Source organism: Ornithorhynchus anatinus, chromosome 12 (genome assembly GCF_004115215.2).
Source record: "Ornithorhynchus anatinus isolate Pmale09 chromosome 12, mOrnAna1.pri.v4, whole genome shotgun sequence".
NCBI lineage: Eukaryota > Metazoa > Chordata > Mammalia > Monotremata > Ornithorhynchidae > Ornithorhynchus > Ornithorhynchus anatinus.
In genome coordinates this window covers 19,304,593-19,318,265 of record NC_041739.1, presented here as the reverse complement: position 1 = coordinate 19,318,265, position 13,673 = coordinate 19,304,593, and the positions used below count along the sequence as shown (strand labels likewise).

The 13,673-nt window shown below is 38.5% G+C and overlaps 1 protein-coding gene across 1 annotated transcript; it reads left to right on the top strand.

The window, feature by feature from the left end:
• The first annotated feature begins 1,087 nt into the window (after positions 1-1,087).
• FGB (fibrinogen beta chain) lies at positions 1,088-10,237 on the top strand. Its single transcript, XM_007671812.4, has 9 exons — positions 1,088-1,220; positions 1,458-1,478; positions 3,059-3,253; positions 4,281-4,464; positions 5,360-5,587; positions 5,911-6,024; positions 7,063-7,188; positions 8,188-8,473; positions 9,563-10,237. Exons 1-9 carry the CDS (start codon positions 1,146-1,148, stop codon positions 9,789-9,791), a joined length of 1,458 nt encoding a protein of 485 aa, XP_007670002.1. The 5' UTR covers positions 1,088-1,145; the 3' UTR covers positions 9,792-10,237.
• Positions 10,238-13,673: the final 3,436 nt, after the last annotated feature.

The following is a 13,673-nucleotide window of genomic DNA, read 5'->3' as shown; positions in this document are numbered from 1 at the left end:
GAGTGCTTTAAAGCCAATGGTAAGGAATTTCTGTTTGATGCGAAGGTGGATGGGCAACCACTAGAGGTTCTTGAGGAGTGGGGAAACATAGACTGAACATTTTGGTGGCAAAATAATCCAGGCACCAGAATGAAGTGGGGAGAGACAGAAGGCTGGGAGATCAGCAAGGAGGTTGATACAGTAATCAAGGCTGGATAAAATAAATGCTTGGATTAACATGATAGCAGTTTAGATGGAGAAGAAAGGCCGGATTTTAGTGATCTGTGAAGGTTGAACTGACAGGATCTAGTGACAGATTGAATACGTGGGTTGAATTAGAAAGATGAGTCAATGATAATGCCAAGGAAAAACTAAGAACAAAATAAGTTAATTAGAATGCTAAATACAAATGTCATAAAATTTTTACTCTGTAAAATTTACCTCACAATATGAAGTCAGCTTTCTTCTAAGATTGTTTTAAATACCAGTGAAGCAAGACAAGATAAGATGAGTTTATAATGCAAATGTGTGTATATCTACATAATACATATATAATAAAGCTGACTCCATTTTTAGCTGTAATAAGTGGTTTCCTTGAAAATAAGTATTTATTGTGCACTGACTCAGTAAATCAACAAAAAGTACAGAAGTGGAAAAGATGCTGTTCAGAGACTTTCCCATCTAAATGAGTAATAATAATAATGATGGTATTTGTGTAAGTGTTTATTAAGAGTACTAAATGACCAATTCAAACTTTGCTTATGGATTCTTGGAACTTTAGAACATGTTTATAGTCAACTGCCTAATTCTTCTTTGAACAAATTAATGACACAGATTGAGGGAATTGGAAGGAGGTATCCAGCATTTTTAGGAAGATCCTGATTTCCCTTCAATTGTCCAAATGAGAAATGAATTGGAGACCTCTTACATTTGAACTAGGCCAACCAAGAAGCACAGCAGCATGACAAATAGATAAGATTTGCTGGGAAGATGTTGCTCAAGGGATGAGTGAACACAATGATTAAATATTAACTGAGTGATGTTAGTTCTAAAGTCTGCTGAATCAGACTGTCCGGTGCATATATATATACAGGCATGAAGATTTTACTCTCAGCTAAATCCATTAGCAAAGGATTGTTATTTGGAGTTTTCCGAAATCCACCACTATGAAGCGGCTGTGGTTCCTACTGCTTTGTGTTTTGATAGTTAAATTCCACGGCAGCTTAGGATATAACGAAGAGGTTGTATCTATAAAAAATGTTATTGATAATGATAAATACTGTGTAATAATAGAGCATAATTTTATAAGGTGCAAGATTCTGGTCAGTAATCAAAATGCATGTTAGTTGAATTTGTTAAATAACCTTAGGAAGATGTTTATTGAAATGTCTTTGTGATTCACTCATTCATCTTTATATGTGGAAGTTAACTTTTTTCTTGATTTCTGATTTTTCTAACATGTTTTTTCCCTCCTGCAGGATGAAGAAAGCCCATTACAGGTAAAACATGTTTTTCTCATTTGTTTTGCTATATTTTGATATTTTAATTTACTAATATCAACATACTTTTATTATCTAGTAAAAGAAATTGTGACAATCACGTAAGCTTGAAGAAGAGAAATGAAAAATGTGGGATTGTTCATCTATTTAGACTCTAAATATTCTGGATTGAAGGGAGATGCAAAATAATTAGAAAATATGGGAGAAAATATTTTGAAGAAAAGTTAGGGTTGCATTAACCATTATTATAGTGGGTCATTTGTCAGACTCATGTATCTGCATCATTTTCCCTCATGCTTTTCTATATTCATTTTAATTCTGTTTTTTAAATGTTCAAAATTCAGGAATATCAGAATTAAAATTCAGAAAAATACGTGATGTAGGAGAATTGATTAAATGATTTAGCTCAAAGAAATTTTACTATATTAATCTTCAAAATGATTTGAAGAAAGTAGGAAGTCACATTTACTACACCAACAAAAATGAATGAGCTGATCCCAATTTTTCACTGGCTTAGCGGCGAAACCCAAATTTCTTAAATATCAAGCCCATAATAATAAAAGTAATAGTGAGTATAATTAAGTAATTAAGTCCTTGCTATGTGATGAAACACTATGCTAAGTGCCAGGTTAGCAACAAGTTAATCACATTGGATATAGCCTCTGTCTCACTGGGCTATACCATCTAAAGCTATGATCCACCCTCATTTTGCAGACGATGAAACTGAGAACTAGAGAGGCTAATCCCAAATTACAAAGCAGGTCAGTGGCAGAGATCTCATTATTGCCTTTTCCAAGGTACTCTGCATCTAAACAATAACCTTTTATCCAAGGTCAAATAGGATGCATTGTTTTGTCATCTGATCAGTAATAATTGTTTTTTCTTGGCATTCCTGATTCAGCCCATCTATAGTAAAAAGGTATAAAATAAGATCGATTTTGAAACCAGGAGTCTTGTTTTCCAGATCTTTCCTCTGCTGGTACATAGACCGCTATTAAAATTCCCTCAGAAAGACAAGAATGACCCACAAAGAAATGTATGGCTAAATTGATAATAATAATCAGTTTAGCCATACATTATAATGGTACTTGTTAATTGCTTACTATGTGCAGAGCACTGTTTTAAGTACTGGGGATGATACAAGTTAATCAGGTTGGACACAATCCCTGTCCTACATGGGGCTCACACTCTTAATCCCCATTTTACAGATGAGGGAACTGAGACCCAGAGAAGTTAAGTGACTTACCAATTCTAAAATCAGTTTTTCCCATTTGTCATTGAGATGGTGACAAAAATAACAATGCCATGATAATAATGATTATTAGCAGCATTCAAATTAGATTTTAATACACTCATCTTCACATTTATAAATGTAATACTTCACTCCATTAATAGATAGTAGGCTTCCTTTTAATACTTACGTGTTTCTTTTGAGTTGCAGCGCACAATTTAGGCACAGTGCCCTTCCATGAAAAAAGTAGAAAGCTGTGGAGAAGTGTCAGTGGGAACAGATCAAACAATGAGTGTTTACCAGTGTTACCAGTTCCAATTAGATTTCATTTCTCTTGGATTTCAAACAGCCTAATGTGGATGCTCGGAGTCATCGTCCACTGGATAGGACACGGGAACAGGGTCTACCTTCAAGATCAGTTTCTCCCCCCATCAGTGAAGGTGGCTACAGGGCTCGCCCAGTAACAAACATTCCTGCTGGCCAAAAGAAAGCGGAAAGAATCCCCCCGGATGCTGGAGGCTGCAAGCATGCTGACCCTGATCTGGTAAGTGCACTGGTGGAGGAGAGAGCTGGTCAGGTGTAGTGATTACCCCACTGCTCCATGAAGAAAGGTGGTTTAAATCACTGCTTCCAAAATGCTGAAAGTGTCTCCTTTATAACAGCTTTTAGAGAAGAAAAATGAAATTTCACTGTTTCCAGTTCATCCTTTCATCCTTGGATGTTGCCTCTTTCAATCCCTATTCATTTGTATTTTACTGAGAGTAATGACATTTTAGGATAAAGACTACAGAAATATCTGGCAGTTCAGCACATCTGCTGAAGACACTAATATGTCATTTTCAAGCAGTTGCAAAGGGGTAAATATTCAAGGATCCCAGGGCAAAGAAGACTCCCCCACTGCATCCCAGGTGACTGGGTCAGTTACCAAGCAGGAAATTGGGGTTCAGTTATGAGACTTGTGGGTGGGAGGAAGTAAGGTGGGGAATCAATACATCTTGGAGCATTTTGGAAAATCTGGTCTAATCTTAAATCTGGTCTATTCTGGAGTTCCCTCAAGAAGCTGTCAATTTTGAAATCATCACCAAGGTTTAATGCATCTTTGGGGAATCTTCACTCCCAATTGCCTTGTGCCTTTCACTAAGTCTGAAGATCACATATGCTGTAGCCCCTTTGAAGGCACTCACTAGATACACTTCCTCCCAGAAGGGATTAGAGGCAAAATAGATCTTCAAGTAAATTTACTGTTCAGAATATAGAACCAGTGAGACCTCCTAAATGATGTCATGTAGGGAGATTAAGTCCATAAGGAAAAACATTGCGGCAGTTTATTTAAACCAGTTCTTTTTTTAAGTGATATTTACATACATCCGTCACAGTTCAAAGAAAGAAAATTTTAGCCTCCTTAAGATCATAAAATTGACCTTCTTACAAAATATTATAGTAGCTTCTTTTTAAGATTGATTGATTTAGCAGTGAACTTCCATCACATGTCTACTTGAAAAAACCTTAGTGTCAGATCTCGTCTAAATACATTTGAAGGTTCCCTATATCAGTACTTTCTTTGTTTTTAGGGAGTTCTGTGTCCTACTGGCTGTGTGTTGCAAGATAATTTAGTAAAACAGGAAAGGACAGTCAAAACTGCTGTTCAAGAATTAACTAACAGCATCGAGCCACTTTCCGAAGCCTCTTCTAATTCCTTTAATTACATGAAGATCCTAAAAGATGCGTGGAAAAAGAGGGAGAAGCAAGTAAAAGGTAGTTATTAACATCAACAGTATTTACCAGGTGTCTTCCATGTATTTATTCAGCTCACACTATTTGCAAGTATTTCCAGGACTGTCTCCCCCAATAGAATTTCAATTATTTATGGGCAGCAAATGTATCTCATGCCTCTACTGTACTTTCCCAGTGCTTAATACAATGAATTGCATCCAGCGGGTGTGCAATAAATATCTTCACTACCACTACCATTTCTATCAAATTTTCATCTTAGGACTTGCCACATCTCTCTCCCTCAGTTGCTGCCATGTGTCCATCTGTCCAATTCAGGGGTACACTGAGTGAAGTCAGCCTTGGTGATTTTCGCAGAAGCCTACTCTATACTGTAAGCTCCTTGTGGGCAGGGAACGTATCTACCAACCCTACTAAATTGTTCTCTCCCAAGTACCTAGTTCAGCAGTCAATCCATAGTAAGAACTTGGTAAATACCAGTGATTCATTTATTGATTGAATTTCATGCCAACTTCCAGTCACCCATAATGATTCCCAGCCAAGCTAGCTATCCTATTTATGTACATAACTCATTCATTCAATAGTATTTATTGAGCGCTTACTATCTGCAGAACACTGTGCTAAGTGCTTGGAATGTATAATTCGGCAACAGATAGAGGCAATCCCTGCCCAATGACGGGCTCACCGTCTAAACGGGGATTGTGCAGGAGGGAGTAATAGGGCAGGCTTTTCCTTCGGCAAGTGATGAAATTCTGAGGAGACCCAGTCCCTTCTTTCTACCATTTTCCTCGCTAATGGAGAAGGAAAATCTTGATAAATACCTCCTGGTCATTGTAATTTGGTCTCTCTAGGCTTTGGGATAAGGCATTTTTAAATGTGGAGAAAACTGAAACCTTTTCTGCTGCTTGGCTTTTTCCAGATAATGAAAATATTATAAATGAGTTCTCAGAAGCGATGGAACATCATCAAAGTTACATCAAGGAGGTTATAGAAAATGGCTTCCCAACTAATATCCAATTGCTCCGTACAGTTCTGGAACACTTAAGGAGCAAAATACAGAAATTGGAAAGTGTAGTGACACAGCAGACAGATTACTGCTTCAAACCGTGCACCGTCAGCTGTAATATTCCAGTGGTTTCCGGCAAAGGTAACAGTCTCATATGCAGGATGCTATGGGGGTTTAGTAAAACCTCACATTTCAATGTCGGTGAAAGTGTGGCAGGATGGAATGGAGAATGGAGACTGTAAGCCCGTCAAAGGGCAGGGACTGTATCTGTTGCCGATTTGTACATTTCAAGCGCTTAGTACAGTGCTCTGCACATAGTAAGCGCTCAATAAATACTATTGAATGAATGAATGAATGAATGAATGAGTTAATTCTGCTCTTTTTGTAATATGGCTCTTCTTTATAAAATGTTCAAGCTGGATTTCATAGTTTCCTGGATAACAAGTTTAATATTGTGATTCCAGAATGTGAAGAGATCATCAGGAAAGGAGGGGACACATCTGAAATGTATCTCATCCAACCTGATAACGCAGGCAAACCATATAAAGTTTACTGTGATATGACCACAGAAAATGGAGGTAAGCAGTAAGTGGTATACTAGGCTTCAATGAAAGCTTTTGAAGTAATCGGAAGACCACGGTACATTTACATAAATAGTCTTATTTTATCTCTGTTCCTTTGAATTTACATGAAGTATCCCTTAGGGCACGATTCTCTGTCACCTGCTCTGTGTTAGGGGTGCTTTTATCTAATTATATAGTGTAAGAAGTGTTTTGCTTAGTGAATAGAACACTTTGAAATCCTTGATTATACTCAATTATTTTACCAATATTTGAGTTAAAATATCCCTTAACAGTATCTTTCTAAGTGGTAATTTTAGACATTTTCAGTTTATATTTTGTGAATTTATATTGAATTTCAACAAAGGGTAATTAAAGCATTTAAATTATTTGCACCTACAGGCACATGGCTTGAAAAAAATTAGGTTATAGATTATAGAGGCTTTAAATAAAATTAAAAATTTGATAATCATTTTTCTCAGAAACATCATTGATCTGTCTCTGGTACGCATGGGACAGTATGATAAAGTGTTTTCTGGTTGTAAAAATTTAGAATTTTTTTCAAACCACTCTGCAAGATTGACAATCCATATATTTAGCATATAATTATAACACCAGAATCATGCTAAGGACTGCATAAATCTAAAAGAAGACATGTCCTCATCCCATGAGTTTGCAATTTCTATAATATAACTTGGCTTAAAGTACAAATAAATCAGTAAAGCAATTTATTTTTTTCCCAGGAGTACATGAACCAGGAATTTAAAACTTGGATTGAAACTCCAAATCTAAGATTTTTTGGGATGTAAGACAAATATGTAATAAAATGACTTCCAGTTTGATGCTATTAATTGGACATCTTTCGACTTTTGTGGTTCAGATGTCCTGTAGTATTTTATTAGTACTAATTGAATTAGTATAGTTACTTTTTTTAAGCATCACCATATACTCATATCCTCAAATAGATGCAAGCCCAAGGATTCAGGAAATCTCATAAAGAAGAATTTGTATGTAATGTTTGATTAATATTCAATATGTACTTTCTTGTTAATCTAGGATGGACAGTTATTCAGAACCGTCAAGATGGTAGTGTTGATTTTGGTAGAAAGTGGGATGCATATAAAAAAGGATTTGGAAATATTGCTACCAATGAAAAAGAGAAAAAATATTGTGGTGTACCAGGTAAAACATCTTTGAAGACATTACTTTAAAATATTATATTCACTTTTAAAAATTTATGTTAGTTTCTTAAAAATGATTCCAACTCTTCCCTGTAAATACCAGGCCATCCTCAGTACCTGTCCCCATCATCTTCTCTCTACGATCAAGTGCAGTGCTGATGTTTAAGGGCACTCCACTCAAATGACCCCTTGGCTGAAAAATTGACTGAGCAAAGAGATTTTCTGGGGTGCATTCTCAGAATCCCTGTGTTCCTATAGGAGGTTTTGTCCTCAGTACACAAAAGGAGTCTGAAATTGGCTTTTCTGTGACTGATGAACCCATCAGGAAGTTCAGATGGCTAGATCAGGGCACAAACGCCTTTGCCATGGAGAATAAAAGGCACATGAAAGGAATGCTTCTTTCATCTGCTTCTAGAAGGGAGGGCGTTGGTGTTGTAAACTCTTGGAGACTTTATAGTATGTTCTCAAAAACAGAATAAGTGGCCTGCATACAAAAGGACCTCAAAGAATGCTGATGACAGGTTATATCTCCTTAGATGCAAGCAGGGAAAACAAGGCTAATAGTTAATGTTCTGTTCATCAAATCCTCTTCAGCTGGGACAAGTAATCTTGCCAGCTACTAGTTTTTACATCCTTTTGTATATACGTGGCTAAGGAAATTAAGGACTATTTTCCCTATGTAATCAGTCATTTCACTGTTTGCCCAGCATCAGTGAAATTTCAGTTCAGCATAATTTGTTTCATTTTGTTGCCCTTTTGGGAATCTCATCAACACATACAATGAAGGCTGACTGAAATTATCAACTGCCCCAAGTGGACATATCAGTCCTGGGCCAAAATGACCAAGCTGTAGGAAAGCACAGTTGTGGTCAGGTGTGTGACAAATCTGGGGAAAATGGAGGTATTGGGGAAAGAACATAAAATGGGACTCGAAGGGAAGGAGAATGATGAGCATATTGGTGGTAGTTTCTCAGTATTTTGTTTCTTTTCACATTTTTAGGAGAATATTGGCTTGGAAATGATAAAATCAGTCAGTTTACCAAAATGGGCCCCACTGAACTTTTGATTGAAATGGAAGACTGGAGTGGTGCTAAGGTTAAAGCGCATTATGGAGGATTCACAGTTCAGAATGAGCTCAGCAAATACCAAATCTCACTTAGTAAATACAAAGGAACTGCTGGCAACGCTCTCATAGAAGGAGCATCTCAGCTAGTGGGAGAGAACAGGACTATGACAGTTCACAATGGCATGTATTTCAGCACGTATGACAAAGACAATGACGGATGGTATGTATTTGTATATGTTCCTATCTAAAACTCATCACTACTATATCGACTTTCAGTCACTAACACTGAACCCGTAGTTTAGGAATGTAGATGGTCATTTATTTATTTTCATTTACAGTACTTAAAAAATGCCTTCCATCTATTGCATGTCTAGGCCAATGCACTTCATCTAACTCTTGAAGTCTAATAACTGCATTGAAACTTCAATTTTCCTTTTGGAGTACTGCCTGTTCGCTAAGACCATCAAACCAAAACAGTCAAATTCTCTCCCCATCATCTCCCCACTGTTGGGGGAGAGGGGTAACTTAGCTTTCCAAGGTACTTATAAAATGGGGGAAATGGGAAAGAGGATTGGTTGGAATAGGCCATTTGACCGACCAACTTTATTTTACTAGTCCCTTGTTTAATGATAGTTTTTAAGCATTTACTGTGTGTCAAGCACTGTTCTAAGGGCTGAGGAGATATGAGTTATTCAATCCCTTCTCCAAGTCAGTCTTGCTCTCATTCAAAGTCTATGGGATTTTTCTCCCTACTAGCCTGGAGTAAGCCATGACAGAGAAAGGATTAAGGATTGGATATGAAGGGAGTTCTTCCTTCATGGTCTCCTGGGTATGAAGAGAAGACTCAATTTCAGAATCTTATTAATTCTCACCACTTTCTCTGAAAGGATTTTTGACCTCGGTTTCTTATGAGCCATTCTAGCATTACATGGGAGTGTTTTATACCTGGATCTCCCCAAATGCCCCCCTGTAAAAGCCACTGGGCTGGACAGGGCCTTAATGAAATGGACAGAAATGTCACCTCACCTCACTTTCTAAATTGTGATCTATCATGCACTACTGAATGATCCACCCTTTTTAAAAACTGCTTTCTAGAATGATATTTTTTGCTATAAAATCATCATGACCATGTTTAGCTTAGCTCCGTACAAAAGACTTGGAAGTTAATTGGAATTAATGAGACTGTATGTTTAGCACTGAATATAGAACTCTTATTTCTCCTCCCCATACTGTTCAAAAATATGGTCCATTGCCATAATATTTGTAAAGTTTAACTATCACTTATCACAAATGCTCATTTTCATTTCAGGTTGCATTCAGATCCAAGAAAACAGTGCTCTAAGGAAGATGGTGGTGGATGGTGGTACAACAGATGTCATGCAGCCAATCCAAATGGCAGATACTACTGGGGTGGGGGATATAGTTGGGATATGGCAAAACACGGTACTGATGATGGAGTAGTATGGATGAATTGGAAGGGGTCGTGGTATTCATTGAAAAAGATAAGCATGAAAATTAGACCATTCTTTCCACAGTAATGGTTACAAAAGTAGTAACGTAATAAGCAACGGCAAATATTTTTCCCTTCTTACACAGACACCTCCTTTTTGTACGTGATGTTTTTTGGATTTGCCTTAACACATAAGAACCAAAGTCCATATGGGCAACATGAATCAGAAAAATTATACAGGAAAAACGGTGATAAAAGAGCCTCTAATTTTCTTCAGTGCTTTTACTGTATTACTCACCAAGAAGCTGCTGAAAAGTCTGGTATGAGTTCAGAATAAATGGTCACAAAATCTGTTCCATCAAAATAAAAAGAAAACTTTGAATTTGTTTGGCCAAAATGTTAATTGAACTAAAAGTTTACTTAAAAATCACATTTTACAAACTATATTTATTTGTATGGCATTTATAAAAAGTTTTCCAAAGATGTTTATTAAACAACTTTTGTTGCAATAAATAAATGCTTTCTGGTTTTGTAGTATACAAGGTCAGTGATTTGAGCATTTAAGTGAGCATTCTAACAAGAGACAAAGAGAAAATGCATGCTTGTAATGTACTTTACACATCAATATCGATGATAGTAATTCATCATCCTCATATTAGAGTTGACTCAGTCGTCATTCAATTTAATATTTTTCCCGAAGCCTCTAAAAAATCCAGGATTGACTGGATGCCTGACACTCCTCTCCAAACTTCATGTTGGTCATTCAACAACCAACCACTCAAAAATTAACTATATTGACAAGAGAAGAATGAGTCATTTTGTTTTCTCCCATATAACTATCTCCCCAGTTCCAAGGTTCAGGGAGGTAATCTTTATCCACAACCCCTGCTCTTCCCATGTATTCTTTTTTGCTTGGGTTACCCCATGTCTTGCTCTTCCTGCTAACTTATCCATTCATTCACTCATTCAAACGTATTTATTGAGCACTTACCGTGTGCAGAGCACCCTTGCTTAATGATCCTGCTTGTGTTTACCCTGGGTAATTGCTCTTCTGATACTGATATAACCTGGCTCCTCTTGTTATGTGGATCTTCTGGCTTCTGATTCCAGATAGTTAGTCCTAATTGGCTCTGTAAGCTCTAAACTAAAAGAGTTTTGTCCTCTATGACCCCTTTGGACTCTGCATGGCAATAGTAATGCAGTAATAATATAATTTCAGTAATAATATAACAATAATAATATTAATTATGAGAAGCAGCATGGCCTAATGGATAGAGCAAGGGCCTGGGAGTCAGAAGGACCTGAGTTCTAATCCCCTGTCTGCTGCTTGTCTGCTGTGTGACCTTGGGCAAGTCATTAACTTCTTTGTGTAACAGTTGCCTCATCTGTCAAAAGGGATTAAGACTGTGAGCCCCATGTGGGATAGGGACTGTATCCAACCTAATAGGCCCGTATCTACCCCAGAATTTTGACAGTGCCTGGCACACTGGGCAGGGAATGTGTCTGTTTTCTGTTATATTGTGCTCTCCCAAGCACTTAGTACAGTGCTCTGCACTCAGTAAGTGCTCACTAAATGATTGAATGAATGAATGAATATATCAAGTGCTTAACAAATACCATAAAAATAACAACGATGATAATAATGATAATAGTGGCATTTGATAAGCACTATGTATTAAACACTTTATTATGGACTGGGGTGGATACAAGATAAACAAGTTGGACACAGTCCTTCTCCACATGGGGCTACAGTCTAAGTAGAAAGTAGTCAAGTCCAACAGAACTGGGTCTGATTTTAAGTAGATTCCTCCACCATACAACTAAGGGAACAGATAGTCTTTGAACCAGGATTAAGAAAGGAGTGAAACAGAGGAAAGAGCAGGGAGGAAGTAGAAGGGAACAGAAACTAGAAAGCAGAGGAAGGAATAGGAGAGTAGGGGGAGGAAAGGAAAGAGGACATTTCTTCTGGGTGAGGTACAGCCCACCAAGGCAGCCTCAGAGTCCGGATTAAGATGCACTGGTTCAAATTGGTGGAAGTTTCTCTAACAGACTTTTCCTAGGTCCCTTACCAAAATTGACCCATTTAAAACTCAATTGCATGAAATGCCATCTTAAATATCTTGGCCTGTGGTAGCCTTCAAACACTCTAAAATGCTTCCCAGATGACTCCTGAAATGCATTAAATATAAGCAGGTCAGTTATCACTGAAGTAGCATTTGCATAAGTTCAGCAAGAATACAATTTTTCAGAGTTTTAATGCCATTTTTAGTCATGTGGCATTAAGGGGGCGCTTAGTTGATATGGGCACAAATTGCCTAAGGGGTATTTGTTTGGATAATGGGCATGACTGGGCACCTCTATCTGATCGTCCACCAACCAGTTGAGGGATTGATTTATGATCCACAAACAACCTGTGCCCTGGAACAAGGGACCCTGTGAGGGAACAGGATACTCCAGGAGTGTCAAGGCCCTGCCGTGAGGTCCTGAGGGTGGCAGACCCCTGTGCTGAGTGGTCAGTGCCCTCCCCCCACCTCCCACCCCCAACCCAGTTGGGGAATGCTGGCATCCCCTCAGTGAGTCCTTTAAACCAGGTCTCCACAGGAGGCAGAGTAGACTAGGTCTCCCCAATCCCTCCTATCTTTAAATATCTGCTGCTGCTAGAGGGGTAGAAGCCAGGATCACAGAATTATCCCATCTTCCTCTTCCCTGGCTCCACCCCCTTGTTGTTAGACCGGCAACTACCTAGTTTAAACCACTTAGACAATGAGTGAGGTGACAAAATAAGGTCACTCATTTATCAAGTCATCAAGTCATCTGACTTTCCCAGATAAATCCGTGCTGGTTCAAAATGATGATACACTTTCATGAAACAGGTAAAGGACTGATTCCTGTAACTCACCGAAAGAAGAAGCAAATCATCAATTTATTATATCAATTCAGCAAGGATGTTGCTTGGCTGAACCCCTTGCTCCTGCACTAGAAATTTCTGACCATTGGGCATCAATCCTACTGACTTCCGCACAAGGAGTGGCAGCATGGCCTAAGAAAGAGCTGGCCTGGGTGCCGTTCAGGCCGAAAGCAGCAGTGGGCCCCAGAAACCCCCCCCCGACAGCTAGGTCACCTGACTAACAAGTCCTGGAACTGGGATAGCTTTTCTGGAAAACACTCAACAAATGGTCTATTAAGGACCCTTTCAGGCCTCGCATCCACAAGAAGCAGTATGGTCTAGTGGATAGAGCATGGGCCTGGGAGTCAGAAGGACCTGGGTTCTAATCCTGGCTCCACCACTTGTCTGCTGGGTGACCTTGGGAAGGTCATTTCATTTCTCCATGCCTCGGTCACCTCATCTGTAAAATAGCAATGAAGACTATGAGAGGGATTGTGTCCTACCGGATTTGCTTGTATTCATCTCAACGTGCAGTACAGCGCCTGGCATAGTAAGCGCTTAACATTTACCACAATTATCCTCTACTGGGATGGTTTTATGATATCCAACTGGAATATGATGCAATGACTTGTCTGCAACCCTTCCAATCCTGAGACTGAATGCTATGTACTGGATTACCTGATGATTTCTTTAAAACTCTGCTATTATAATAAATGTGCATATGTTAAGTGCATACTATGTTCAAGCACGGTACTAAGCTCTAGGGTAGATACTAGATAATTAGGTCAGACACAGTCCCTGTATCATATGGGGCTCACAGTCTTAAGTGGGAAAGAGACCATGTATTTGGTCCCCATTTTGCAGATGAGGCAACTGAGGCACACGGAGGTTAAGTCCAAGTCCCATAGCAGCAAGTGGCATTGAGGATAAAGAACCCAGGTCCTCTTACTCCCAGGCCTGTGTTCTTTCCACTAAGCCACGTTGCTACAAGTCATGTCAATATTATCATGAGTTACCGTCTTTGAAAGTGATAGTAGGACCTCTGAAGCACACAGGCTCTTGTAAAGAATCCTCCCAAAGCCA